The sequence below is a fragment of the Vulpes lagopus genome, chromosome 12 (assembly GCF_018345385.1).
Source record: "Vulpes lagopus strain Blue_001 chromosome 12, ASM1834538v1, whole genome shotgun sequence".
NCBI lineage: Eukaryota > Metazoa > Chordata > Mammalia > Carnivora > Canidae > Vulpes > Vulpes lagopus.
This window is the reverse complement of record NC_054835.1, coordinates 171068-198323: the sequence shown is the minus strand read 5'-3', so window position 1 is coordinate 198323 and position 27256 is coordinate 171068. Positions and strand designations below refer to the sequence as shown.

The window sequence follows — 27256 nt, the reverse complement described above, 5'->3', positions numbered from 1 at the left end:
AGACCTCGCGGGCTCTAAGCCTCGCCAGCGCCCGGCAGCGCGCCCGGGCCCGCGGCCCCTCCCCGCGGGCAGCCCCCACCCCGCGCCGCAGCCGCAGCCGCGGCCGCCCCGCCCCCCAGCGAGCCGCTCTCCCCGGGGTATCCTGTTTTTGCTGGTCGCAGGCCTTTTTCTGCCTGAGTGAAAATGAAACAGACGCCCCGTCCGCCTCCCCGCGGCGCCCCCGCTGGCTCTCGCGCTCGCTCGCTCACACGCCACCGCCCTCGCGCGGCCGCCTCCCGCCGCTAGCGGCCCGCCCGGCTCCCGCAGCCGCACCCGCAGCCGCTGCCCAGCGCCCGCCCGCCCCCGGGGGCGCCGCCCGCGGCCCCACACCCGCCCGGCACGCCCCGCGGGGCTCGCAGGGCCGGAGGCGGCGCGGCGGCTGCAGGCGGCCCAGGGCGCGGCCGGGCCGGGGCGGGGCGGGGCGGGAGCGCGGGCAGCGCCGAGTGCGCCCGGGCTCTGCGGATCAGGTGGGTCCCGCGGGCGCCGCCGAGCCCCCGAGGGCTGGAGCCGGGCCGGGCCGGGGCTGCGGGCGCGGCGGGGGCGGCGAGGACGAGCCGCGGGCCCCCGCGCCGGCCCTGCCCTGTGTCCGCCCTGTGTCGCGTCCGCCCTGCGCCGGTCCTCGCTTTTGTTCTCGTCGCGGTTTCTGCGCCCCGGCCCCCGTCCGCACCCCGCTCGCGTCCCGTCCTGCCCCCGCCCCGCCCCGCCTCCAGACTCGCGGGCGGGTCGGCAGGCGGGGGTCTCCCCACGCGGTCCCGGCTGCGGGGGCGGAAGACAGGAGGCCCGGGGTCCGCGGTCCATCGGCGGGACCCCCCCCCCCAAGGAATCTCGAAAGGAGCGAGGGGTCTGTCGCCTCCCGTGGGGCAGGACAGAAGGACGGCTCTCGCCCAGGACCAGACGGTAAGAGGATGCCCCTGGGACGCGGGAGCCTGGAAAGGTGAAGAGGGGCTCGCGAGCCTGGAAGTAGCCGCCCAGAGGGGAGTGGTCGGATTGCGACGACCCAACCAAACATCGGCTTCGGGAAAGTCTCAAACATTTCTAACTTGGGCAGCAAAAGGGTCTGCCTGCTGCACTAGGGGAAGCAGGGAAGAGGCAGGGGCCCTCCAGCCTTACAAACCACCCCATTCTTGCGCGAGAGGGACATCATCCCTCCTTGGAAATGGCAGAAAAAGAGCTAAGCAGTACGATTGCACAAACTCTTGAAAGGCATCCAAAAACAGTAAAGTGGAAAAAATTGTCAGCGTTCACGGGTAGAAAGCAGGGCAAATGGAGATTTCCCAATCTTCTCGCTGGCGGGAGGGAAGGAGGAGGAGGAGGAAGGCGAGGAGGGTGTAAGCGCTCCTTCCTCCTCCCAAACAGCCCCCCCCCCCCCCCCCCAAGGAACGGAGCCCCGGGCTGCTGCTTTTGTGGCCTTGTTTTGTCGTTTGCACGCCTTCTGGCTCCTGCGAAGGCCTGAAGGCCTCGTAGTCTCCTTTATTTACCTGAAAATAGGTATGTCTCAGGAGTCAGGATATGCCCCCAGGGAGAGCTCCGGCCGCCTGCTTCTTAGCTGGGAGACACTTGCTTAGGGGAAGCCTCAGTTTCTACAACTATGAAATGTGGATGCTGCTCTGGGTAAGAAAATGCTAGTGAGGAGGGGCCAGTGTGTGTTTCGGGGTGGGGACATCGTTATTCTCTTGTACTTCTGTGCCTCTTTGGCTACGCGGAGCAAGCACTCTATCTTGTTCCAAGTCATTGCTGGGTGTACCTTACCTGCTCCAGCAGATGAGGGGCAGGTGAAAATCTGTTGTTGTTACAAGTGGCATGTACTGGACAACTATGACAATAAAGCAGTGCTGAAAAAAATCCCTAGGGCTTATCTCTTATCCAAGAGATTTCAAACTGTCCCGCTGGGAGTCTTGGGATCCTGGCTCAGGAGCCACCGTAGTGGAGGAGGAGAGCCTCCAGGGCAGGGCTCTGACCCTTCCCTTCCTTCTTTCAGACAGGAGTTTCCTCCTAGAAGTTTTTATCTCTTTGTTGGGAAACCCCATGAGCCGTTTTTAGTAACAGATTCCTCGGATCCAGTCTCATTTGGTCATCTTCAGTGGAGAAACTGAGTCAAGATGTACGCAAAGTGATTTGTGTAAGATCTGGTGGCCAAACCTTGGCAGGAAACCTGTGTCCTGAATAATAGGCCAGGAGACCTTTACCTGCCCATGGTGGCTCTGAGCATCTATTTCTCCAGCTGTTAGCACCAGCTCACGAGGACCCTAACTCCAAGGCCTCAGGTCTACCTTTTTACCCTTCTGGGAGAAGAAGCCAAGAATTACATCCTTGTAGATATTTTTAAAGGACTTTTGTGGGATCTTCACATGGGAGTTGGTTTTACAGGCTGAGATAAAAAAGAATTGCGTTCCCCAGGAGCTAGTCAGCCCCTATGAGCTCAGCCTGGCAGGGTGTGCAGGTCAGAGAGGCCAAGCAACTTGCTCCTGGGCACTCAGCATTTAATTCGCAGCTGGGATTGGAATGCAGCTCTGCCTGACTCTAAGGCTTGTGCTCTTTACATTATGTTATCCCTCATGATGAGGGAAAAATGGCTGATGGACAGATGTCATTCAGATGGGAGCTAGAGTGAGAAGAGAATGGCTGACAGCGGGGCAGCATTAAGTGGGAGACTGGGCATTCATGGGCGTGTGTGGATGTTCATATCATAAATGTAATTGTATTTGAAATGAGTGTATTTTCTGCCCTGTATTTTTTCTATTTCATTGTTTTTGGTTTTTTTTTTTTTTTTGTAGATACTTGAAAGTTTTATTTTTCTAATTCTTAAAGTTTAATCTACATACAATAGCATCCACAGATCTTAAATGTTCGGTTCAAACATGTCTTGACAGTTGTTTATGGTTATGTAACCACTACCCAAAATGAGATGTAAATATTTGCATCAACCTAGAAAGTTCCCATGTCCAACTAATTTTCCTTCTGTCCCTCTATGCAACCATTTTTCTGATTTTATTACCGTTGATTAATTTTGCCTGCTCTTGGGCTTCACATAAATGGAACCGTACCATATATCTCTGGTTTATTTCACTTGACAAAGCAGTTTTCACGTTCACCTGTGTTGCTGTGTATGAGTATATGTTCCTTTTTATGCTGAGTAGTATTCATTCTATTGTATGGGTATACCACAGTTTGCTTATTCATTCTTTCGTTGATGAACGTTTTGGGTTATTTCTAATTTGAGCTCTTAATTCTTATAGAATTCTTTTGTGGACATTTGTTTTCTTTTCATTTTAAATTCAATCTGCCAACATATAGTATAACACCTAGTGCTCATCTCATCAAGTTATGCTTGTTTTCAAGTAGAAGTGAAACCCTTGGGTCACAGGATATATACCATTTTACCTTCCCATAGTAACGTGTGAGGCGTGTGATTATTCTGCACCCTACACAATATTTGGTGTTGTCAGTCGTTTTGAATTTAGGTTTTAGTGGCTGGGTGATGGCATCTCATACCTTCTACTTTATAATGGAATTTTAAGGATTGTTGGAGAAGAGAGCATAAACAGGAGGCAGAATATGAAACAAGATGGTAGTTTGGAGGTCAATAGTTGGAATTGTGACCTTAGGAATAGGAGTTTCTGGGCTCCAGAGAGCTTTCTGCATATCACCTGAGATTTAAGAGTTAGTACTTAGACTCTACAAATTAGGCGAGTTTGTTTCTGCTTAGGGCTTTATTTGTTTTTTCAAAAGATTTTATTTATTTATTCATAAGAGAGAGAGAGAGAGAGAGGCAGAGACACAGGCAGAGGGAGAAGCAGGCTCCATGCAGGGAGCCTGATGCAGGACTCGATCCTGGATCACTCCCTGAGCCGAAGGCAGACAGTCAACCGCTGAGCCACCCAGGCAACCCCATGCTTATGGGTTTAAACGCTACCTCCAGGACTGTTGTCTTTGTCTCCAGTTCACATCTCCATTTGGGGTCTTCGATTCACATATTTAACTGCCCACCAGGCATGTCTTCTTGGGCGTCTCAAGGACACTACAGACTTGACAAGGCTGGAACACAACTTATGATCTCATATTGGCTTTCTGTCATGGGTCACTGGATGAATGATGGCACCACTAACTAAGAATATATAAAGAAGGACATTTAGGTCAAGGGTAGGGATAATGTATTTGGTTCCATGCTAAATGGTGTGGAGTGGTCTGGGAAGATAAGGAGAGGAAGTTGCACTGAACCGTTAGGAGATAATTGACATCTGTTGGGAGTAGTTTTGGCAGAATGGAGGGCAGGCAAGCTAGATTGCTGAGACATGAGAGAGAAGGAAGTGGAGGTGGCGAGTACAGAGGCAGCTTTTTCAAGAATTATGTTTGAAAAGACCAGAGGGAGATTGCACTACTGTTGTAGAAAGATGGTGAAGGGAAGGATTTTAGGATGGAAAAGACAAGAGAGATGGAGGCTCAGGGGAAGGACTCAGTCCAAGAGAAGGAGGGAAGGATGGGTGATAGAGCAAGGTGCTAGAGGAACAGGAAGAAATTGGGAGGTTGGCTTTGAAAGGAGGATGGATGCCTCCATTCCTGAGACTGGATGTGAGTGGATGAAAGTGAGAAAGCTTGTCAACAACAGAATTCTCTGTTGACCCTAAATGTGTACAATCCTCATGATCATCACCATCTGCTCCCTTCTCATCTCGTGTAGTGTGTATCAGTTAGCTTTTTCTGCAGCTCTGCTGCATAATAAACCACCCCCAAATCTCAATTTATGACCACAAAAGTGTATTGTTCATCTAAAATGATGACTGTAGAGCAGTTGGTTATGTGGTTTTGTGGTTGAGCTCCAGGTGCCAGCCAGCCAGATCTGCTCCATGTGTCTTCTCACTGCAGGATGAAGACTGAAGGAGCTCCATCTAGCTGATATATATTATTTTCATGGTTGGAGCTGGAGGAAGAAAGGAATGATGTGATACCTTGTAAAGCCTCCACTCTGAACTGGCATGCTATCACTTCTACCTACATTCTGTTGGTCAAAGTCAGTGATGTGACCAAACCCAAAGTCAGTGGGACAGATGAATGGATATATAAGCACATTTTGTTTTATTGTTTTTTTTTTTAAGATTTTTATTCACTTGAGAGAAAGAGAGAGCACATAAGTTGGAGGAGGGGAAGAGGGACAAGCAGACTCCCTGCTGAGCAAGGAGCCCAATGTGGGGCTCTATCCCAAGACCCTGACTTGGGGCTCTGTCCCCAGACTGAGATTGTGCCTTGAACTGAAGTCAGACATTTTTTATTTATTTATTTTTTATTTATACTTTTTAAACTTTATTCATGAGAGACACAGAGAGAAAGAAGCAGAGAGTCACAGGCAGAGACACAGGCAGAGGGAGATGCAGGCTCCATGCAAGGAGCCCCACGCAGGACCTGATCCCGGGACTCCAGGATCATGCCCTGGGCACAAGGCAAGCGCTAAACCGCTGAGACCCAGGGATCCCATGAAGTCAGACATTCAACCAACTGAGCCACCCAGGCCTCCCCCCACTTTTTAAAATTTATTTATTATTTTATTTTATTTTTTTAAGATTTATTTATTTATTTGTGATAGACATAGAGAGAGAGAGAGAGAGAGAGAGAGGGAGGCAGAGACACAGGAGGAGGGAGAAGCAGGCTCCATGCTGGGACCCTGACGCGGGACTCGATCCTGGGACTCCAGGATCGCATCCTGGGCCAAAGGCAGAGGCGCTAAACCACTGAGCCACCCAGGGATCCCCTATTTATTTATTTTAGAGAAAGAGAGTGAGAGAAAGCATGTGATCGAAGGTGGGGGGACAGAAGGAGAGGGAAATAGAGAATCTAAGCAGACTCCCTACTGAGCATGGAGCCTGATGCAGGGCTTAATCCCACCATCATAACCTGAACTGAAATTAAGAGTCGGATGCTTAATGGATTGAGCCACCCAAGCGCCCCAACAGGCACATTTCATTTTATTGTGCTTTGCAGATGAATTGTGTTTTTTTTTACAAATTGAAGGTTTGTGGCAACCCTAGATCCAAAAAGTCTATCTGTGCTTTTTTTTTTTTTTTTTTTTTTTTTTTTTAAGAGAGGGGCACAGAAAGTAGTAGCACAGGGGTGGGAGGGACAGTAGGAAAGAGAATCCCAAGCAGTCTCCATGCCCAGCTGAGAGCCCAAGGCTGGGCTCAATATCATGACCCTGAGATCATGACCTGGGCCAGTCTCAAGGGCTGTACGTCTAACCAACTGAACCACCCAGGTGCCCCAACTGGCACCATTTTTGCAACAGCATTTGCTCAGTTTGTGTCTCTGTAGCACATTTTGGTAATTCTTGCAACATTTTCATTATTTCAACAAACTCTTCTGTCATTACTTTATTAGAATTGCTGCAATCTCATGATAGAACTTTTAACGGGTGAGGAGGTATTTCTTATGGATGAGCAAAGAAAGTGGTTTCTTGAGATGGAGTCTAGTCCTGATGAAGAGGCTGTGAAGATTGTTGAAATGACAACAGAGGATTTAGAATAATCATATTAACTCTGCTGATAAAGCCAGTGGCACGGTTTGAGAGAGAAATAAAAAACCACTATTTTATTTTATTTATTTTATTTTATTTTTGAGGATTATTTATTTATTTATACATGAGAGACACACAGAGAGAGGTAAAGATATAGGCAGAGGGAGAAGCAGGCTCCCCATGGGGAGCCTGATGCAGGACTTGATCCCAAGACCCTGGGAACATGGCCTGAGCCAAAGGCAGATGCTCAACCACTGAGCCACCCAGGTGTCCCTGACTCCAATTTTAAAAGAAGTTCTAATGTGGGTAACATGCTATCAAATAGCATCTCATGCTGTAGAGAAATCATTGATGAAAGGAAGATTCAGTTGATGCAGCAAAGTTTACTGTTGTCTCATTTTAAGAAATTGCCAGAGCCACCCCAACCTGCAGCAACCAGTTATCCTGATCACTAGCCATCAACATCAAGGCAAGACCCTCCTCCACCAGCAAAAAAATTCCAGCTTGCTGAAAGCTCAGATACTGGGTAGCATTTTTTTTTTTTTTTTTAGCAATAAAGATTTTTTTTTTTTAGCAATAAAGAATTTTTAAATTAAGGCATATGCATTGTTTTCTTAGATATAATGCACTTAATAGACTACAGCATGGCGTAAACATAACTTTTATATGCATGAAAAAAAAACCAAAATTCATTTGATTTGCTTGGTTGTAATATTTGCTTTATTGCAGTAGTCGGGAACTGAACCTGCACCACCTCGAGAGTATGTCTGTAGCTGCTTTTTAGCAGGGAGTAATAGTTAAGAACAATAATCCAATTGATCACATGTATTCGTTAATAACTCCCTGATACAAGTCTGCATTGATTTTTATCTCTCCAAACTAATCCCCATTGCACAGGCTGCTCTGGTACAGTTGCCCTCTTTTCAGGCATGGTGATGCACTTTCAAGTTGCTGTGTCTTTGTACACATGGTCCTTCTATCTGAGAGCCTCCCTCTGAACCAGATCTATGGCCCAGTGCAGGCAACCCTGCCTCTTTGTCATCCTTGTACTTTGGTGCCATGGTTCTTGCTTAGTTGAGGTGCAGCCCTCTCCACCCAGACCCCTGCTGCTATGACCTCTCTGTTCTCTGCTCCAGGACATCTTGTTACTGCAACCTACGCCTCACCAGCCACTGATTGGGGATTTGATCTTTCCCAGGCTCCCCTCTGGCTCAGGGTAAGGCACGTGTTTCTTTACATGACATTTTCTTTACATGACATGACGAGCTGCTCTCTGAACAATTCTTTATTCTCGTCACTCTATCCCTTAGGATTTCTGCTCCAGCCTCTGGGAACTACTGCTAATTCCTGAAACCCTCCCCTGGTTTTATGGCTCTGGGCTTTTCCCCATGGTGCCCGCTCTGCTTGGAACACCCTTTTTACTTCCTCCCCAAATCCACCTGCAGACTCCTCCTTCATGACCCAGCTTAATCATCATCCTCTCTGTGAAACCAGTCGCCCCCTGCATCCCAGGAGTTAGGTGCTACCCCCAGCAACCCCAGGGAACCTCGATGGTGCACTGCAGTCGCCGGAGGGCACGATGCACACCCCAATGGCTCTCTTTGCTGATCCACGCCCGTAGTTAGGTAGAGGCCGACTGCATTAGTTTGCATCCCTAATGACTGTCAGTCCTGGAGCAAGGCACCTCACCTCTTGGTCTGGGCTGAGAGGTCTGCTCCCAGGAGCTTTTACCTTCACTCCTCAGACAGGGTGGGCAGGTAGCTTAGTTTGGAAAGCCAAAGCAATGTAGATTTGGTATGTGTACTGAAGGCAGAGAGGTCATCATTTAGTATACTTAACCCAGAATTACTTTTAAAAATCTTCTCTTTTGAAAAAGAGGAAGTAAAAATATGCCATTTAAAACTCCAGCCAGAAAGCTGTTCTGCTCAACTTGTCCAAACCCAGTGTGAAGGCCACAGACCTCAGCTGCATGCGGTCAGACCCAGCTGAGGGAGATGCCAGGATATGGGAAAGGCTGGACCAGCGTTCACAAGTGGGCTGGGTGGTCGCCTGTGCTTCCTGTGGCTTCTCTCTCAAGCCACATGTGCTCGGCAGGTGTCAATGGCAGGAGAAGGCATGGTGCTGCTGCTTGCACCAGGTTCCAACTCGGAGAGTGAGTGATCTGAGGGGGAGGAGGAGAGTCCAGGGAGAGCGTATCTGGGAAGTGAGGGGCAGAGCGAGGTTTCCGGGAGGACGTTGTCAGGAGGGCTGAATGGTGCTGAGAGGTTGGGTGGAATGAGCCCTGGAAGCGATCAGTTGGCTATGGGTTGACAGCAAAACCCCAGGGAAAACAGAAAAATAATTATAGAATTATTATTATTAGAGTTCTCTACACTAGTTGACAGTTGGAAGAGTGAGGTCATATTTCCATCTTGCTTGAGCAACACAAATGCCCTGTGAGGTTAGCAAGTTAAGAATTATGCCCCCATTTTATATAGGGAGAAACTGAGGGATGGGGTTTTAATGTTTTGGCTAAAGCCTTTCAAGAACGAATAGCAAAATAGAGGATTATTCTGAATAGAGGTATAGAATATTCAGAATAGAGGTAGCCTCTACCTAACTACGGGCGTGGATCAGCAAAGAGAGCCATTGGGGTGTGCAGCGTGCCCTCCGGCTTCTGCAGTGAAAGGCCAGGCCTGACTCCCAACAGTGTGGCTTGGAGACCCTGGTGGTGTGCAGGCAGGGGAAGCAAAGGTGGCTCTGAGGGTTCAGGGGTGCTTGGTATAGATGCACATCCAGGCCGGGGCAGGGCTGCTACATGGTGCTGCTCAGACAGAAATCAACCAGATGGAGTGCAAGATAACCTCTGGAAGAAGCCAGGAAAGAGAGGCCAGATCTTGTGATTAGTTCTTAATGAAAGTTTTTTTTTAATTTTTATTTTTATTTATGATAGGCACACAGAGAGAGAGAGAGAGGCAGAGACACAGGCAGAGGGAGAAGCAGGCTCCATGCACCGGGAGCCCGATGTGGGATTCGATCCCGGGTCTCCAGGATCGCACCCTGGGCCAAAGGCAGGCGCCAAACCACTGTGCCACCCAAGGATCCCCTTAATGAAAGTTTTTAATTCTATCCCAGGCTGTGTGCTCTTGTCTTTAGGAACCTTGCTTTAAATGCTCACTTAGAACAGGACACTGGAAAGCGTCTGGGCTGAAAGTGAGCTGATCTGGCCACTCCATGTACTGGGGCTGCCAGCGCCTCAGTTTCCCTGTCAGCAAAATAGCCTGAAGCCGTGATCTAGCAAACTTATCTCTGAGCAACTCTTGCTGTTAAACAGTAAGTCCAAACCCCCAGGAAATAAACATTCAGACTAAAAACCAAAAGGGAGAAGCAGCTATCGTGGCCAGAGGGAGCCCAGTGTTTTTGGCTCCTACTTGCCAGATTGGACACCAGGGATTGTGGTTCTAGGAGATACACCTGTTCCAGAGATCCCAGAGCTTTGAAATTAGCTGGTCATTCAACATTCACTGAGCCACCATGAATTCATGCACTCATTTATCAACACGTCCAGAATCCATTGGGCAGCTGCTATGTGCTCTTCTAGATACCTGGGAGGTAGCAGAGAAGGGAGACACAATCCCTGCTCACCCAGAGGCTGGGGTTTGGTTTAGGAGACAGTCGTTAAAAAACTGACTGCATAGCAGGAGCCATGATGGAGAAGAGCAGGGTGGGTGTCACAGGGGCCTGAATCTGTCAGGGGAGGTGGTCAGGGAGGGCTTTCTTGAGGAAGTGATCTGTAAGCTGAGCCCCACAAGAGTTAGAGGGTGAAGAGGGAAGAGTGTTTCTGGTGAGGGAAGAGATTGTAAGAACCAAACATCCTGCTATCCCGTTGGCTGTTCAGAACCCAGACAGCCTTAGTGGCTAGGAGAGCAGAGAAGGGAGCAAGCCTGGGACAGTGGGCCAGCTGCCCAGAAGGATGGTGTATGGTTGGGGTTGGTAGCATCTGTGTGCAGAACAGCAGCTGCTTTCCTATCTCCTCCCTCAGGGAACCATGAGTCTGCAAGTGGCCCTCCAGCTGTCCCCAAGAGGAACTTGCTCAGCATCTATGGGGAAGGCAGAGACACTTCTCAAAATCAGGGGCAGGGCTCTTGCTTGGTTCAGTTGGCTAAATCTGTGGATATGTCTACAGTGGTCTTTCGTATAACAAAATTCGGTTTTCAGATGTTAACCAGAGCTGTGCAAAGGAAGGGAAAATTAAAATTCCTATGTGCAAATTTAATTGAGTGCTCAGGAATCGATTCCTGAGCATGCAAGTGCTCAGTAAATGTTTGGGGCTGATAACTCTTGAGTGGCACCTGAGAATGTGTCCCTGTCAGAGATCGTCGGTGTAAGCCACAGACGGAGGTTCTAGCTCACAGAGGCAGAAAAGGCGTGCATTGGAAGGATTTCTTTTGTTGCTTCACAGTATGCCTGGGGTGGCTGGAAAACCAAGCTGGCCAGAAGCAGTAGGGTCTTGCCCCGGAGCTGGCTCTAGCCTCTGCTGCCTCTAGAACTGCTGGAACCTGTCATGGGCATCTGAACTCTTGTGCCACTTCTCTAGGATGTAAACCCACTAATTGGCCAGGCCTAGATGACTCTGCTGCATTCTGGGTGCACGTGGGCAGACAGGAGAGTGTCTGGCCCATCTGTTCTGGTGGCCAGAGGGGATTCCTTTTTTTTTTTTTTTTTTCCAGAGGGGATTCCTGACACAAAACTGAGAAGCCAGAGTCCACCAGTGTTTGGGCACCCTTAGTGCCACAAGATCCTGCCACCCTAAGGAGAGTCCCAGGGCTGTAGGTGCGGGACAGAGAAGGATCCTGGAGAGCTAGCTCTCAAAGAGGCAGCCTGGCCTTGGGCAACTTTTGAACCTCTGGGCCTCAAGATTCTCGGGTGTAAAATGGACAGGTGCACAGTTCAGAAACAGACGTGCCCAGTGGCATGGTGTTATTACATGGGAGCGCCCCTCGTCATTATTATCAGTAGAAGTAACAGTAATTTCACTCAGCTGTTATCAGAACAGTTTTGTCTGCAAAGGAATGAAACCCGTGTGAAAATCTAAAAGTTAGAGGTGACCACACACATTTCTACAGATTCCCTGCAGGGGCTCCTTTAAATTTTTACGTCCCCAGGATACTTACCATAGGACTTCATTGACCAAAATTAAATAAACAAATTAATGAGCGAGTCACCATCTCACAGATCCTCGATAATAAATGCTGTTAAGGAGAGCAGTTGTTTTGCAGGGACAAACAGATCGTTTTAGAGATCCCAGTCTGGCTTCCTCACTGTGGAAGCCCTAAAAAAGGAAGAGAAAGTTCAGGCCATGTGACTGGAGGCGCCCCCCCCCCCGCCCGCCCCCCATCCCCAGGAGAGTTGGGGCCACACCACCACGCCCTCTGGCCGGAAGAACACAGACTCCCTCAGACACAGAACGCCCAGGTTAGACCTTGACTCGGAAGCACGCTGGTAAATGTTTCATGACTAGCAACTCAATAATTGAAAGACCCTCCTCTTTTCCTGTGATGTTCAGAGCAGTGATAGGAACAGGGCTGACCCCACTCCTGGCATCTTGTGCTGCATCTCATTGATCTGCTTTCCAGGAGGTCATCCTCTCCAGGGCCAGCCAACGAGGGCCCCGGCTACTGAATCTGGGTGCAGCCACAGGCCTTCTCCGGTGCTCAGCAGCCTGGGGCAGTAGCCAGACCCCGCATCCGTCTGCTTTGGGGAAGTATCCTAGGATTTTCCGCCGTCTGTGCTACAGTTTTCTTTTCCTGCTGTGCTTGGCTGCACCTGAGCTTCCGATTTCCTTTCTCTGAGGGATGGGGCTGGATGTGGCTGGCAGGGCCAGTAGGGCTGTCTGGTGAGACAGGGGAGTGATCCAGAAACCAGAGTGATAATAAAAGAACAGCTCACACTCAATGGGCATTTACTCACTTCAGATGCTGGCTACGAGCTCTGCGGGAGCCCTGGCTTTTCGCCATATAGAAACCCCAGTTTTGCAATTGAGGAAACTGAGTCACCACCCAGAATGAACAGATTAACGGTGTTGAGGTGCTCCTGTAACTGTACCTCTGATGCCTGACTGAGAGTGGTAAAAGGTTTAGAAAGGTTTAGAAATTTCCCAGGGACCACATGGTAAAGGAGAGATCTGGGAACCAGACACAGAAGTTGTGAGCTGGTGGAAATCTAATAGATGCCCTGTTAGATCTCTCCCCATGTTGTCTGGATGAGAACCTGAGGGTGGGGTGGTTGTGGGTGGGGATGGGAGGATACTTTCTGAAGATCAGAGCCCTGAGAATAACTCAAGTTTTTTTTTTTTTTTTTTTAAGATTTTAGTTATTTATTCAGGAGACACACACACACACACACACACACACACACACAGAGAGAGAGACAGAGACAGGAGACAGAGACAGGAGAAGCAGGCTCCATGCAAAGAGCCTGATGTGGGACTCGATCCCAGGACTCCGGGATCACACCCTGAGCCAAAGGCAGACGCTCAGCTGCTGAGCCACCCAGGTGTCCCGAAGAACTCAGTTTTTGAATCAACATGCTGTCTGCCAGCTGGCAAACGAGGAGTCTTCCATCTTGTGGTGAGGCGTGTATGCCCACATGTCCAAATAGTGGTTAGTACCCCAAAGGAGAGGCATAGGGTGCTTACAAGGGAGGGTAAGAATATAACGAAGAAGACTTCCTCTGGGGAGTGACATCATCATCAGAGCCTACAGGACAAGGAGGAGGGCATATGGGTGTGAGGGGGTGGGGGAAAGGCTTCCCAGGCAGAGGCAAGAGCATGTGCAAAGGGCTTGAGGCAGGAAGTGGCTCATTTTACAGATGAGGCTGCCAAAGCCCAGAGATGGAAACTTACCTAATTTAGTGCCTCAAAGAATTTCCTGTCCCCTCCCTGCCTTTTCTTTAAAAAATTTTTGGGATCCCTGGGTGGCTCAGCGGTTCAGCGTTCAGCGTCTGCCTTCGGCCCAGGGCGTGATCCTGGAGACCTGGAATCGAGTCTCACGTCAGGCTCCCTGCATAGAGCCTGCTTCTCCCTCTGCATGTGTGTCTGTGCCTCTGTGTGTGTGTGTGTGTGTGTGTGTGTGTGTGTGTGTGTGTGTGAGATGAATAAATAAATAAAAATCTTAAAAAAAAAAAACCCACAAAACTTTTTTTAAGGAAAGATGCAAGAGGGAAACAACTAATTGAACAAAGGAGTTAGTGGCAGAGCTGAAATTATCAGGATCCTTTGTCCCTCACCCCTTTATGCCAAGGGAATTTTAGAAAACCATGTATCTGGCTATTCCCTACCTGTGTGACCTTGAATAAGACAGAACCTCTTTAAGGCTCTGTTTCTTCATCTGTGAAATGGAGCCCACCTTCTTGCTCTGAGGATTTCACACGGATCCCTGTGAAAGAGCTTTGTGCCGGCCAATGTAGGACTTAGATCTGGGGTCCATGAGGCTACTGGGCTCCTTTCCCCTGCCTTCCAAGGCCGCCCCTGAGCTGCATGTCTGAAGGATCCTCTTTCCACCACACTGTTGTATGTAATCCGGAAACCTACCACTTAGATTAACTACATTAACTACCTTTGGTACCACCACTCTCCAAGCCACCACCAGGACACACATGAATCTTGAACAGGGAACTTCCGAGATAAAAAGGAAGAAGCTTGTGAGTACTTACTATGCGCCCAACATCTCAGTGACACTGTACACTTTACATTTAGCCCCCACAGTAACGCAGAGGGCCCAGGAACCAGGAAAGGTGGACACAGTTGGCTTAGGATAGAGGGCATCTGGCAGGTAGACACATCAGCTGCCCTTCCAACCAATATCCTTTAAATATCAACAGTTATTTGGTGTGAGGGGTGTTGGAGGAAATGGATTTGCACTGAACACAAATGGCAGGCCTTTTCTGGATTCGTATTTCTTTCTGCCTGAGAAAGTATTTCCAGAAGCAGGAGGGAAAGAAATTTACAGGCAAAGACACTTTCCCAGCTGTCTGTGTGTTAATGTCCTGAAGAAAACACGGGCTGTCCCCCACTTTCCTGTAGTGTTCTTTTGTCTTCAGTTTGCATTTGAGCTTTCCCAAGCCAGCCAGCTTCTTGGGAAGCTCTTTAGGGGATTCTGTTTTGGCCCTGTTTTTATTTGAAATTTATTTAAATATAGGTGAGAACAACTAGTCTTAAAGAAGGGAAGCACTCTGCCTGTCCTTTATTTTGACTCAGTGGCTTGCTGTATACTAGAGTTGGCATCCTTGGACTTGGCTCCTTTCATTAATTAAATACATAAAGTATTGCTTCCATTTACATAAAAGGCAACAATGCATTTTTGGGAAGTATCCGAGAACTGCCAGATTTATTTAATTAAATAGTTTTTTGTCCATTTTTGAAAGTAATTTATTCTCATTGTAGGATATTTGCAAATGTGGAGAAGTGGAAAGAATAAAGTGATGGCTCTGCCACAACCGTGTCACATGATTCACCACCACTACCACATGAATCTAGTTCTGGCCAGTATTTTTTTTTTATTGTTGTGAAATATACATAACAAAATATACCATTATAACACTTTTTGGGTGTACTATTCAGTAGCATTAAATACATTTACATCATTGTGCAACCATCACTTCCACCCATCCCTGGAGCATTTCCATCCTCCCAAATGGAAACTCAATACCTGTCAGGCAGTAACTGCCCGTTCCCTCTGTGCCCCAGTTCCTGACAACCACCACTTTACTTTCTGTCTCCAAGAATTCAGCTACTCTAGGCACCTCATCTTTTTTTTTTTTTTGTATGTTTTTTTTATTGGAGTTTGATTTGCCAACATATAGTATAACACCCAGTGCTTATCTCGTCAAGTGCCCCCTTCGTAGGCACCTCATCTAAGTAGCATTGTCCAGTCTTTGTCCTTCAGTGTCTGGCTTATCTCACTGGGCATAATGTTTTTAAGATTTTTAAAAAAGATTTTATTTATTTATTCATGAGAGACTCACAGAAAGAGAGGCAGAGACATAGGCAGAGAGAGAAGCAGGCTCCATGCAGGGAGCCTGATGTGGGACTCGATCCCGGGACTCCAGGATCATGGCGTGACCCAAAGGCAGACACTCAACCGCTGAGCCACCCAGGCATCCCAAGTGTTTTAAAGATTTATCTCTGTTGAAGCAGGTGTCACAACCGCCTTCATTTTCAAGGTTGAATAATATATCATTGTGTGTATATACCACACTTAATGTCTATCCATTCGTTCATCAATGGACACTTGAGCTGTTCCCACTTTGCTGGCTATTGTAAATAATGCTGCTTAGACATTGGTGCACAAATACCTCTTCAAGTCCCTGTTTACAGTTATTTTGGATATACACCCAGAAGTGGTATTGCTGGATCATACGACAATTTGATGTTTGATTTTTTGAGGACCCACCATACCTGTCCAGTAGTTTTGATGTATTAGATCCAGAGTTGAGATTGTAGTCTGTGCGCAGTGTGGTATCTGGCTTTCTCATTTAATTTCCTAGTTTATTAACTATTCTTCAAAAACACTGTTTTTTTTTTTTTAAGGTCGTGTATTACTCCATTTAATTACTGTCCACATTTTCCCCTTCCACTCATTGATTACTGCTCTGCAGCAAAATATTTTAAATTATGATGGTAAAATAAATAAGTCTGGTGAGCAGGCTCATGCTGTGTCCATACTTGTTTGAGGAATACTCAACAAAAGTAGGTTGTTAATTTCTATTTGGGGATTCTTGGATGATCATGCAATTCAGTGTTTTTTGTTTTTTAAAGATTTATTTATTTATTCATTCAGAGAGAGAGAGATAGGCAGAGAGAGAAGCAGGCTCCATGCAGGGAGCCCGACATGGGACTCGATCCCTGGTCTCCAGGATCGCGCCCAGGGCTGCAGGCGGCGCCAAACCGCTGCGCCACCGGGGCTGCCCAATTCAGTGATTTTGAAAGTACTTATAGCCAAGAAACCTTTACTACAAACAAAGTAGCACATGGAAGCCTAGTATATTATAGCAGATAGATAAAAAGAAGATGATCAAAGGGAGTGTGGATGGGGGCTTAGAGTCCTGCTCTCAAGGTCTCCTCATCTCTGCTCTGTGGTTCCTGAGGGACTTCGGGAGATTCTAAGATTTTCTAGAACACAGTTTGGAAATCACCAGGGTGACCCAGTGCCTTTTTTTTTTTAAAGATTTTACTTATTTGTCAGAGAGAGCAGCAGCAGGTGGAGGGAGAAGCAGACTCCTTGCTGAGCTGGATATGGGACTCGATCTCAGGACCCGGGGATCATGGCCTGAGCCGAAGGCAGATGCTTAACTATCTGAGCCACCTGGGCATCCACCAGTGTGTTTATTTTAAAGAAGAGAAGACATTTTGAGAGAGGAAGGGACTTGTCTGAGGTTAAGTTCGTTTTTTGTACTCATTCATTAACTTTTTTTTCCCAACACATAGCACTTACTGCCTGCATGTTGGAATCACTTAGGGAGCTTGTTAAAAATACAGGTTCCAGGGGCTCTTCTGGACTCCAAAGCAGTAGATGTGGGGAGAGACCAGGACTGGATTCCTTGCTCCACAGTCCACACTGGGTTCAGTGGGGTGCCCCCATTCTATCCCTCTGCATTTGCAAATGCTTGTCCTTCAACTCGAGAGCACTCTTCCCCACCCACTCACCGTTTGAAGCCAGGTTCAAATGTAGCCCCTTCCTCTTTGAAACCTGGCCACACAGCCCTCTGCAGGATGGCGTCCTCCTTCCTCTGTGGCCCCAGAACAGAACACAGTGCTTCCATCTCCACTTGCACTGACTGCTTTCTTCTGTAGGGAAGGCCTACAGAGGAAAGGCTTGGCTCCCCTACTAGAATATAAGCTCCTTAGGGAGCCTGTATAATTTCTCCATTCCCTATAGCCCTAGGTGTGTGTGTGTGTGTGGGTGATTCTTGATTGACCCATTGAATCTGGTACACACCCCATATTTGGAGGATAAAAAATTAGCCAGCAACTTATGGAAGGTCATATAGCCCACGGGAGTGGTGCCAAGAGTGGCACTGGGTGTCCTGAGGTTCAGCCCTCAGCACTGGCCAGCTGCCAAGGCGGGACAGCTATCTGGTCTGGGCTGGGAGCACTGGCCCCAGCTGCCTTAACCCTAAGTCTGGTAATTTTCTAAAATTATCTGAAACCTGGAGAGCTCTACCTCGTTGATGATTCAGTGTGTCTGTTTAGATGCCTGAAATTTACTTTTTAAAAGTTCAGCATATATAGGATAGGCTGTCGTGTTAGTGCTACTTATTTAGACTGAGCCAGTGCACAGATGCTAAGAAAGCAAGTCTAGTGGGGGATGGCCAGTTAGTCTGCCCTCAAGGATCCTTAGCTGGGGCTGGGGATCCGCCCACATTATATCCAGAGGCAGCTGCTACAAACCCTCCTGTTATTCCAATTTGTGATCCACAACTCAGATGCTTTCCTAATGAGCACACTGGACACACTGGACTTTAAAAATTATTTAATTGGGGAAACAAGTGACTTGTTTTTTATGAGGAATGTTATATGTGGGCTCATACTGCTGAAATCAAAGTATTTATGATACTTATGTATTTATGATGTACGGATGGGTTAAAGTAGCTAGTATTCATTCCCAGCCCTCGCATGAAGATGGTATAGGGTCCCTTACCCTGCTTACCCTCTGCCAGCCAGAAGGTTCTGTGGGATTGAAGGGGGACAGAATCAGACCTCTGGAATCTTGGCACCTGCCTCCACTGTGAACTCCTTTGGCACCCGGAAGGGCCCATAGATCCTTCTGAGAGTGTTTTAAAATATAAAAAATAGGGGCACCTGGATGGCTCAGTGGTTGAGCATCTGCCTTCGACTCAGGTTGTGAATCTGGGGTCCTGGGATCTAGTCCCACATTGGACTCCCTGCAGGGAGCCTGCTTCTGCCTCTGCCTATGTCTCTGCGTCTCTCTGTCTTTTTCATGAATAAGTAAAATATTACAAAAATATATAAAATATGAAATAAATGAGATTATAGAAAAAATGACTCAAATTGAACTATAGTTATTAAAATAGTAATATCAGGGGTTGCATTTCAGCTCACCCAAATGGAAATGTTTCCGCATCTGCAAAATGGGGGTGATTACAGAACGAGTTTCACAGAGTTTAGTGAGAATTGATTAATGAGTGTAAAGTGCTTAGAACACAGCCTGGCATGCTGTGCATTCATAAAAAGTAACATTTGCTGCTACTACTCCTATTATTAATTTTTATATAAAATACTGATGCCTGCTCTTCAGGAATTCACTATCTGCTTTGGGAGACTGTACATATGAGATAATAATTAAAAGGAGAAGTTAAGGTGTAGAAGAAAAGTCTGATAAAGGGCCAAGGGTTGCTCAGAGGGAGTGACATGGCTTCTGGCTGAAAGAGTACCAGGTAGCGGCTAAGCTTTTGGGCTGGCCAGGCTCCGATAGTTCTGGCTCTGACCCTTAACTGTCGGAGCTGGGCAAGAGATATCCTGTCTCTGAGTCCCTATTTCCTTCTCTGTAAAGTGGGGTAACAGCAGAATCTCCTGTTCTGGGTGCTGTGAGCTCCACCTACCTCCTCGCTTCATCTGGCCAATTGGTTAAATCACATGACCTTTATGGCTTGAAGCAAAACCCCCTTCTCATCTTTCTGGCCCACCGTCTGGCCCGTCAGTCCCGAGGTTCAGTGAATCTGACCCATTTCCATCTCTGTCACTGTCTCTGGGCTGATGAATGGGACTGTGTGGCTGGCCCAGTTTAACCCCAGGAAGCTTCCCGTGTTGTTAGGCCACCCTGCGTTTTTATCCTGGTCAGTGTTTCTCCACCCCTTGTCCCTGGCATCTCCTGCTAACCTGGGGGCTCTCAGACTGCACTCTCCCTTGCTCTTATCAGGTGATCTCGCTTCTTACTTCATAGGAAAGAACGTCTGTAGACAACCACACACTCAACTTCCTTCTCGTTCTTTTGAGATGTAGCTGAATGTTCACCCATCTTTGGGACTTAAGGAGAAAATTTCTCCAGGACATCAGAGATATGTTCTTGCCTCCATTCTACTTACCTCTGTTCATGCAAGACTCTTGGTGATGAGAAGGGTGATGGTGGACGGGGAAGAGGGAAGACGAATCCCTAGAGAATCTCCTACTCTGTGTGAGGTGGGCAGTGTATCAAGATGGAGTAGGTTACCTTGCAACAACAAACAGCCCCTAGATGCTAGGGTCCAAACCCATAAAGATTTATTTTCTATTCTAATTAATATGCACATCCTGGTTCAACTGCTGGCTGTGCCCCTCACTCAAGGAGCCAGGCTGCTAGAACTTACCTTCTGGAATGTACTCCAGGGCACTGAGAAAAGAGAGTCCCAGGGGGTCTTCCCCTAGCAGTTGAGTAGCTCACTCTTGTTTTGGACAGACTAGTCTAGTCACTAGTCCTCCACCACCAAGGGGACCAGGAGATGAAATCCTACAGTGAGAATGGGGAGAGCTAGAACTAGTTGATGGAATATATCTCCATGGGATATATTTTCTGCTGTGCTAGCTAAGGTGAGCAGCCTGGGTCATGCAGATAGAGCAGCCTGTGGGCTTTCCTTTGTGAATGCTAGGAAGCCACACCCAGAGAAAAAACCCCAAAGTCACTTCTCAGTCCCAGGCGCTAAGCAGAACAGAGAAACACATACCTTGGCACCTCGGGGGTGAACAGAAGCAGAAGCTTGGTGAAGAACGTGGCTATGAAGAGGGCAGGTGAAACCTCCCAAGAGCTAGAGGCCCTAAGCTTGTGGCCAAGGCAAAGACAACAGGGTTGAATTGGGGCTTTCATGTTAGGTTTTTCTTAACAGACTCATGTGATGTGTCCTTAGTGGAGCTTGTGTTAAGTGTTTTTGCTCCATTTCTGATGTTTTTTTTTTTTTATTATTCTATTTATTCATGGAAGACAGAGACACACAGAGAGAGACAGAGAGAGAGGCAGAGACATGGGAGAGGGAGATACAGGCTCCCTATAAGGAGCCCATGCAGGACTCGATCCTGGGACCCAGGATCACGTCCTGAGCCAAAGGCAGACACTCAACCACTGAGCCACCCAGGCATCCCAGCTCATTTCTGAGCTGTTTTATGTTTATGCTTGAGTGAGGATGTTTTTTCTGAGTTGGATACCTCTCTTAGCTTCAGCCCATCCATGCTCACCGTTTCCCAGTGACACTTCTGTGCCCACGTCAGAAAGCTTGCCATGGCATCCCCAAATCATTCAAGAACAGTGTCAGGGGAAGGAAAAGACAGTGATGTGGCCATCCCTGACAGAGGCTTCTGGAATTTTCTTGGCCATAAATAAGGAAACTTGGGAAGAGGACCGTTGGCTGCAGCCTCCAGCCCCTCCCTGAGCTCTTTGACTTCCTTGTGCTGTGGTTAAGAGGCATCCTGTCTTGGAGAGTTGCCAGACACCTGGGCAGCAGCCGTGGTCTCCTCATATTATTGTCAGGTGGCCCTGGATCAGTCGTTTTCATTCCTTAGGGCCTTAGTGTTCTCATGTACAAAATGAAGTAGCTCAGAAGATGGGGGGCATGCTTGAGAGTAGAGTGAGTTTGGGTAGTAAGGATATATTCCTACAGCCACATGGGCAAGTGGCATGTGAGATTGCTGTCGGATTCCTCCAGAAATCCGGGGAGCTCAGAGTAAGGGAGTGACTGAATGTTGGGGGGGTCCTTTGTTTTTTCTGTCTCATGACATTCACGTCAGTCACAGGATGCATTTGGTGACATGATAGTTGGGATTCTGGACTCAGCTTCTCATCAGAGTTACATGAGAGAGAGAGGCTAGCCATCTTGGCTAATCCTTATAGATCTAGTGGGCTGAGCAGTGCCTGGCACCAATATTGGTGCCAATATTGACACTAAGTCAGTACATATTTAAGTGAATACATAATTCCCTTTAACATTGAGTGAATCAGTGACTTTCAGACTTCCTATGGGGCAGAAACAGGCTGGAGAAATTCTTGGCTCAATCCAAACACAGCTTCTCGTCCAAATTGAGTCACCCTGTGCAAGTCACCAGATTCCTCTGCTGGTGGACAGAGTAGCACTCACCCTGCCTCACAGGCTAGGGAGGCTCCAGCAGATGGAAGATATGAAAATGCCTCATCCAAAGGAAGGACTGGTTGTTTTTAGGACCCTGGAACATGGTGGACTCATGGAGAACACAGAACGGGTGATCCCAGAGCCTGTGAGATGGAGAGTTCTAGAATAATCATGACTAGGAATTATGTAGCTGACATTGGGTACTTTTTCCAACATCAGGCCCTGTGCCAAGCATCTCCTCCACCATGGTTGAAGAGAAAGGCGTTGTTACTCTCATTTTACAGAGTAGAAAAACCAAGTCTCAGAAAGCTCATGTGATTTGCTCAAGGTCACACATTTAGTCAATGCCTGCCTCACTCCAATGCTTGCTTTAACCTCTGTGCCATGCTGCCTCCTGCCACTATGATGAGGTTGGAAACTGTGCTTGTCTCTTAGACATCAGTGAAGATAATGCCAGTTCCTTTTTCCTAAGTACTTGTAAGGGACTGGAAGCATTACAGATACTATTGTTCATCCTTTTAATAGCTCAAGGAGTAAGGAAGTATTATCTTTACAGATAGGTTAACTGAGGCTCATAGAGTGTGGAGTGCCTTCTCTAGGGTCAAAACAGCAAGTAAGTGGATAGGACTGGGATATGAATCCAGGCCTGCCTCATTCCAAGAACAGGAGAAGAAAAAGCCATCTGCTTTTTCTTGCTATCTCAATTAAGAGTTGTTTTGCTTTTTTTAGCTTATGGCTAGGATTCCTAGAACCTTGTCTGTAGAGATTAGTTTTTGAAAGTCTCAAGTCAATTTATTACAGGAGACCTAGGAAAACCTAGTTGGGGTGGGGGTGGAGTGGGGAGAGAAACAAGATTTGTTTCTTCAGGATTTTGCAGTAAATTCTTAGTTTTTGAATACCTCCTAGCCTGCAAAGAGGAAGCAGCCGAGGCACCAAGCAGGACAGGTGGAGGGCAGGGGTGGAGCAGATACCCATCTGGAGGAGTTGGGCTTGTACCACCTCTGAGCAGCTCTAGGCAAGACTCTGCACCCTGGAGAGGGGGATCCTAAGGGACCAGCAGGTGGTGGCACAAGCCTTGGATTCTAACTGGAAGGGATCTTGAAGAGGACTTCACTGAACTCTATTTTGTTGAACCTTTTTTACATAGAGTGACCCTAGGATTTATCCTCCAGACTGGCACACCTTTGAAAGTGAAAGGGGGCACAGGAACATTAACCTATTAACTGCCTCACAACAGATGTAAACCAGAACTGCCCTAGGTCAAGCAGTTAGTATGTCCACCTGAGTTTACAGACCTTTCTCACCAACACCAGGCAAAGGCTTGTAGAAAGGCAAAGCACAAGTAACAATAATAGGAGGATGGTATGAAAGAAACAAAGGAACAGGAGACTGATCCTGTAGTTAGAAGTGCTGACTTCTGCCAAGGGACCCTTGCTCAGGCCAGCCTGGGTAGCCTGATAGCTATAGCTGACCTCTCTAAACAGCATTTGGCGTTTCGAGGGGCACGTGTCCCTCTCACCAGACTTGGACTTGAAAAGTGCAGGCTGTGGGTCTGATTCTTTGCATTCCCTCTGTCCCCACCCCATCCTGATGCAGTCCCAGGTCCTGAGGAAATGCCCTCCAAATATGTATTGCTGGAATAAATGCTGGTGGGCACAGCCTTCCTGAAGTGTGGCAGGGAAGATGGGGTTTTGCTTTAAGGGGAAGGAGTAGGGGGCCTTGTCTCTGAGGAACTGTCAGGTTGGGTGGGGAAGGCATGTCTACGTGGCCAGGTAGAGCTTATCGGCTGTGTGATCTTGTCTATGTTACTGACTCTCTGAGCATCGGTTCCCTGTCTGGGAAATGAAGAGTATTTTCATTGATTTGTAGTAAGGTTCCAATTAAATTGTGTATGCAAATGAATGATAGCCTTTATTGTTATTAATGATGTTCTAGGAAGCAGAAGTCAGTTCTATACTGAAAAGATGTGCCTTAAACAATCAGGAAAGTCTAGAGATGGGGCTCCTGGGTGGCTCAGTTGGTTAAGCATCTGCCTTTGGCTAGATCATGAACCCAGGGTCCTGGGATTGAGCCCTGCATCTGGCTCCCTGCTCAGCAGGGATCCCACTTCTCCCTCTCCCCCTGCCCTTTCCCCTGCTCATGCTCTCTCTCAAATAAGTAAAATCTTTAAAAAAAGGAGAAAGTTCTAGAGATGAAACAGTTCTCCATCTCTAGAACCCTTCAAGCAGAGGCTGTCTGGCATGGATGCTGTAAATGGGGAACACCTTTGGAAGGGAGGCTGGCTATCGAGATGCTGGGAGAGTTGACAGGTTGCCAGTGGCATGAAAGCCAAGGGACTTGAACTTCTGCAAATGAGAGTGACTTGTTTACTGCTCTCGTGTCATCTGGCAGACGTTGGCCAGCCAAAGGAACACACAAGGGTGACAAGACTGGGCCTGGCAGTGGGCCCTGCGAGAGACAGGCTCTGCCTCTGAGAGGAAGAACAGCCTGGAAACCTTCCTTTCTCTCCACATGTAATGTTCTCTTGCTGGTTCCAGGGCTTCCCACTGTGACTGCATAGAACTTGCCTCTCAGTGGTTCTGATCTCAGCCAGATAAAGCCTTGGGTGAGGCATACCTGTTGGCTCTGATCCCCTGCCCAGCATGCTCTTCCTCCGTCCAAAGGCTGGGACCTCCCCTTCTGTCTCTGGTCTTGGGACCCTCATTGTGGCCTAGGGTCTGAAAGCACCAGCTGCTCTTCTACAGGGGTCTGCAGTCAGAGTCTGTGGCTGGGCTTGAGGGGTACCGTTGACCCCTCAAGCTGGGATGCAGTGCAGAGTAGGAGATGCTAGATCAAGCTTTTCATCTGCCAAGAGGTGGGGGGTTGGAGGGACAAGGTGGGTAGTGTGGAAAACAACCCCACACATGCAGGGATTTGCCTGAAGTCAGATGCAGAGCCAGGAACAGAACCTCTGTCTGCTGCCACACCTCCATGCCTGGCACTCCTTGGGATTATCAAGATACCAGCAACCTTGCCCAGAAACATGTTTGTGGCCTTCTCTTCTCTTCCAGAGGCCAGAGGGCACAGAGGTGGTCAGAGGAGAGCATGGCCCCCAACTGGGACTCCAAATGGCCTCACTGGATTCAGCAAGCAGCCCTCACATTGCTGTATTGGCACTGGATCTTTTCCGGCTTTCACTATTCCTTTTGTTCCTGGCTCCCTGCTTCCTCTTAGAGGTGCCCCACTGGTTTCAGGGCGGTGCCTGTTAGGGATGCCCTGCTTTGACTTCTGTGCTTCCTCTGCTTCAGCACCCAGCAGACCTGCCTGCTCTTGCCTGCATGCTGGCAACTCCTAAATGGGACTCCTCCCGGCCTCACTCTCTCTAGGATGCCGCTGCTGAGCTGGCTCTAGCAGGTTCTTTAAACTCAATGCATCTAGGACAGAGCTCACCAGCTCCCCCCACTCCTGGCCCTTACATTGATTCTTTAGTATCAGCAATACTATTTCACTCCCCTCCTTCACCCAGAAACCTGTGCACCAGCCCAGAGGAGAGCTTGCAAGCATTGGTGAGCGTCTGCTTCGCTGGACTCCTTGTGCACTCATCCTGAGCCCACACTGCACACCCCAGGGTTCACACCTAGAGCAGCATGGACTACACTCATCTTTGCCTTGTTCACTTCGTCCCACTGCTCACTTCTACTGTTGTTCTTAACTTTGCCATCCGTGTTTTAAATAGTTAACATTTATTGAATGTGTAGTTGCCACACATTGTTCTAGACATGTGTTGTAACCTATGAAGATGCACAGAGCATCAGTAGATGTAATAAGCATGTTCACTTTAGTACAAAATGTACAAAACAGGTAGGGTACAAAACAACTCTATGTGGGATCCCTGGGTGGCGCAGCGGTTTGGCGCCTGCCTTTGGCCCAGGGCGCGATCCTGGAGACCCGGGATCGAATCCCACATCAGGCTCCCGGTGCATGGAGCCTGCTTCTCCCTCCGCTTGTGTCTCTGCCTCTCTCTCTCTCTGTGACTATCATAAATAAATAAAAAATTAAAAAAAAAAAAAAACAACTCTATGTGCCCCTAGAGTTGACATTCTGGTAGAAGAAGAAAGATATTTCAAAGATAAATAAGGGGTCGCCTGGGTGGCTCAGTTGGTTAAGCATCTGCCTTTGGTTAAGCATCTGCCTTTAGCTCAGGTCATAATCCCAGGCTCCCTGCTCAGTGGGGAGTCTGCTTCTCCCTCTCCCTCTGCAGCAGTGCCTGCTTGTGCTCCCTCTCTCTCTGTCAAATAAACAAATTCTTTAAAAAAAAAAAGGGGGGGGCAGCCCCGGTGGCCCAGTGGTTTAGCACCGCCTTCGGCCTAGGGTGTGATCCTGGACACCCAGGATCGAGTCCCACGTCGGGTTCCCTTCGTGGAGCCTGCTTCTCCCTCTGCCTGTGTCTCTGCCAATCTCTCTCTCTCTCTGTCATGAATAAATAAATAAAAAATCTTAAAAAAAAAAAGATAAATAAGGAACCTACAAAAAGAAAGTCATTTTAAATCTGAGAATTTCTCCCCAGTGAGGTGACACTTAAGCAAAGTTGAAGGAGAATGTACTTCATGTAACCCAATTCATTCTATCATTCTCAAGCAACAATGTCTTTTGTGACTGCCCTCAACACATTTAGGATGAAACAAATATTGACAACCTGCAAACATTTTGTCTGTAGGGTTCTTTGTCAAGAACACTTAATCCTCACACCTCTGCAGAAGTAATCAGGGTGGGATATTGACCTGCATTTTTCCCAGCCAGAAGTGGTCTTGGGTACCAAGGCAGGGCTTCCCACACCTGGGCTGCAGGCACCTTGGCCATGACTCTGAGGCCCTGCAATCCTTTGCCCTGAGGTGTGGCTTGTGGACAGCTGCTGAATACTGGCTGCCAGCTCATAGATCCATGGACTGCCAGGATTGGAAGGGCCCTAGTGACCACGAATGATGAGATTAGGCAGCCTGGCCAGGCCAGGTGTCAAGCTCTTACCTGTGAGTCTACCTCCTTCCTTCGATCAGCACAGCTACATGACCCGAGGCTCATTTGCTAGGTTCTCTGCCTCTCAACTAAGGAATGACCACAGGTATGTGCTCCTTTGCTTTGAGAGTCTAAGCATGACAGTGCTGTCAGGGATAGAGGAAAATCATGTCAGATCCTTAGGTGAATTGCCTGCTTTCCAGGTTTGCATACTCTGTCCCGCTGTGGTTAACCAGGCTGGAGCCAGGAGCCTGTCACTCAACTGGCCTGTAGATGGTCCCCTGGAAGCAGCTAGGGAAGAAAGAGGAGCAGCATTAGACTCACCAGCCGGCGACCTTGAGCAAATAAATCACTGAGGCTCCCAGAGCCTCCCTCTGTTCTGACCACTTTGTAGGTGATCCCGAGGATCACCAAGAGAGGCTGTTTTGTAAATTGTAACGTGGGAGACCCCTGTGACCTGTGAGAGGTGCTTGCTTGCGAAAAGGACCAGTTTATCTTAGTGTCCAGCCTCTGTTATCTTTCCATTTCACATTGACCATCGCTCCAGACATCTGGATCATTTAATGCAACAGATCATCCCTGGACCCCTAGTGATGTGCTCGGTGGTGCTTGGTATTGGGATGGGGAATCCAA

The 27256-nt window shown here is 48.1% G+C and overlaps 1 protein-coding gene across 4 annotated transcripts in view; it reads left to right on the top strand.

The window, feature by feature from the left end:
- The first annotated feature begins 462 nt into the window (after nt 1-462).
- The window catches only part of GGTA1 (glycoprotein alpha-galactosyltransferase 1 (inactive)), a 57043-nt gene continuing 30249 nt past the window's right edge, over nt 463-27256 (top strand). For 2 of the 4 annotated variants that reach the window (XM_041725023.1, XM_041725021.1), the window contains exon 1: nt 465-936. Coding sequence is in view for 1 of the 4 variants with exons in the window: in XM_041725022.1 (XP_041580956.1) it covers nt 1628-1650 (23 nt within the window). In the remaining 3 variants the exon portion in view is untranslated. Of the gene's footprint in view, nt 937-1453; nt 1651-27256 lie in introns of those variants that run through there. The other 2 variants (XM_041725020.1, XM_041725022.1) reach the window with 2 other exon arrangements.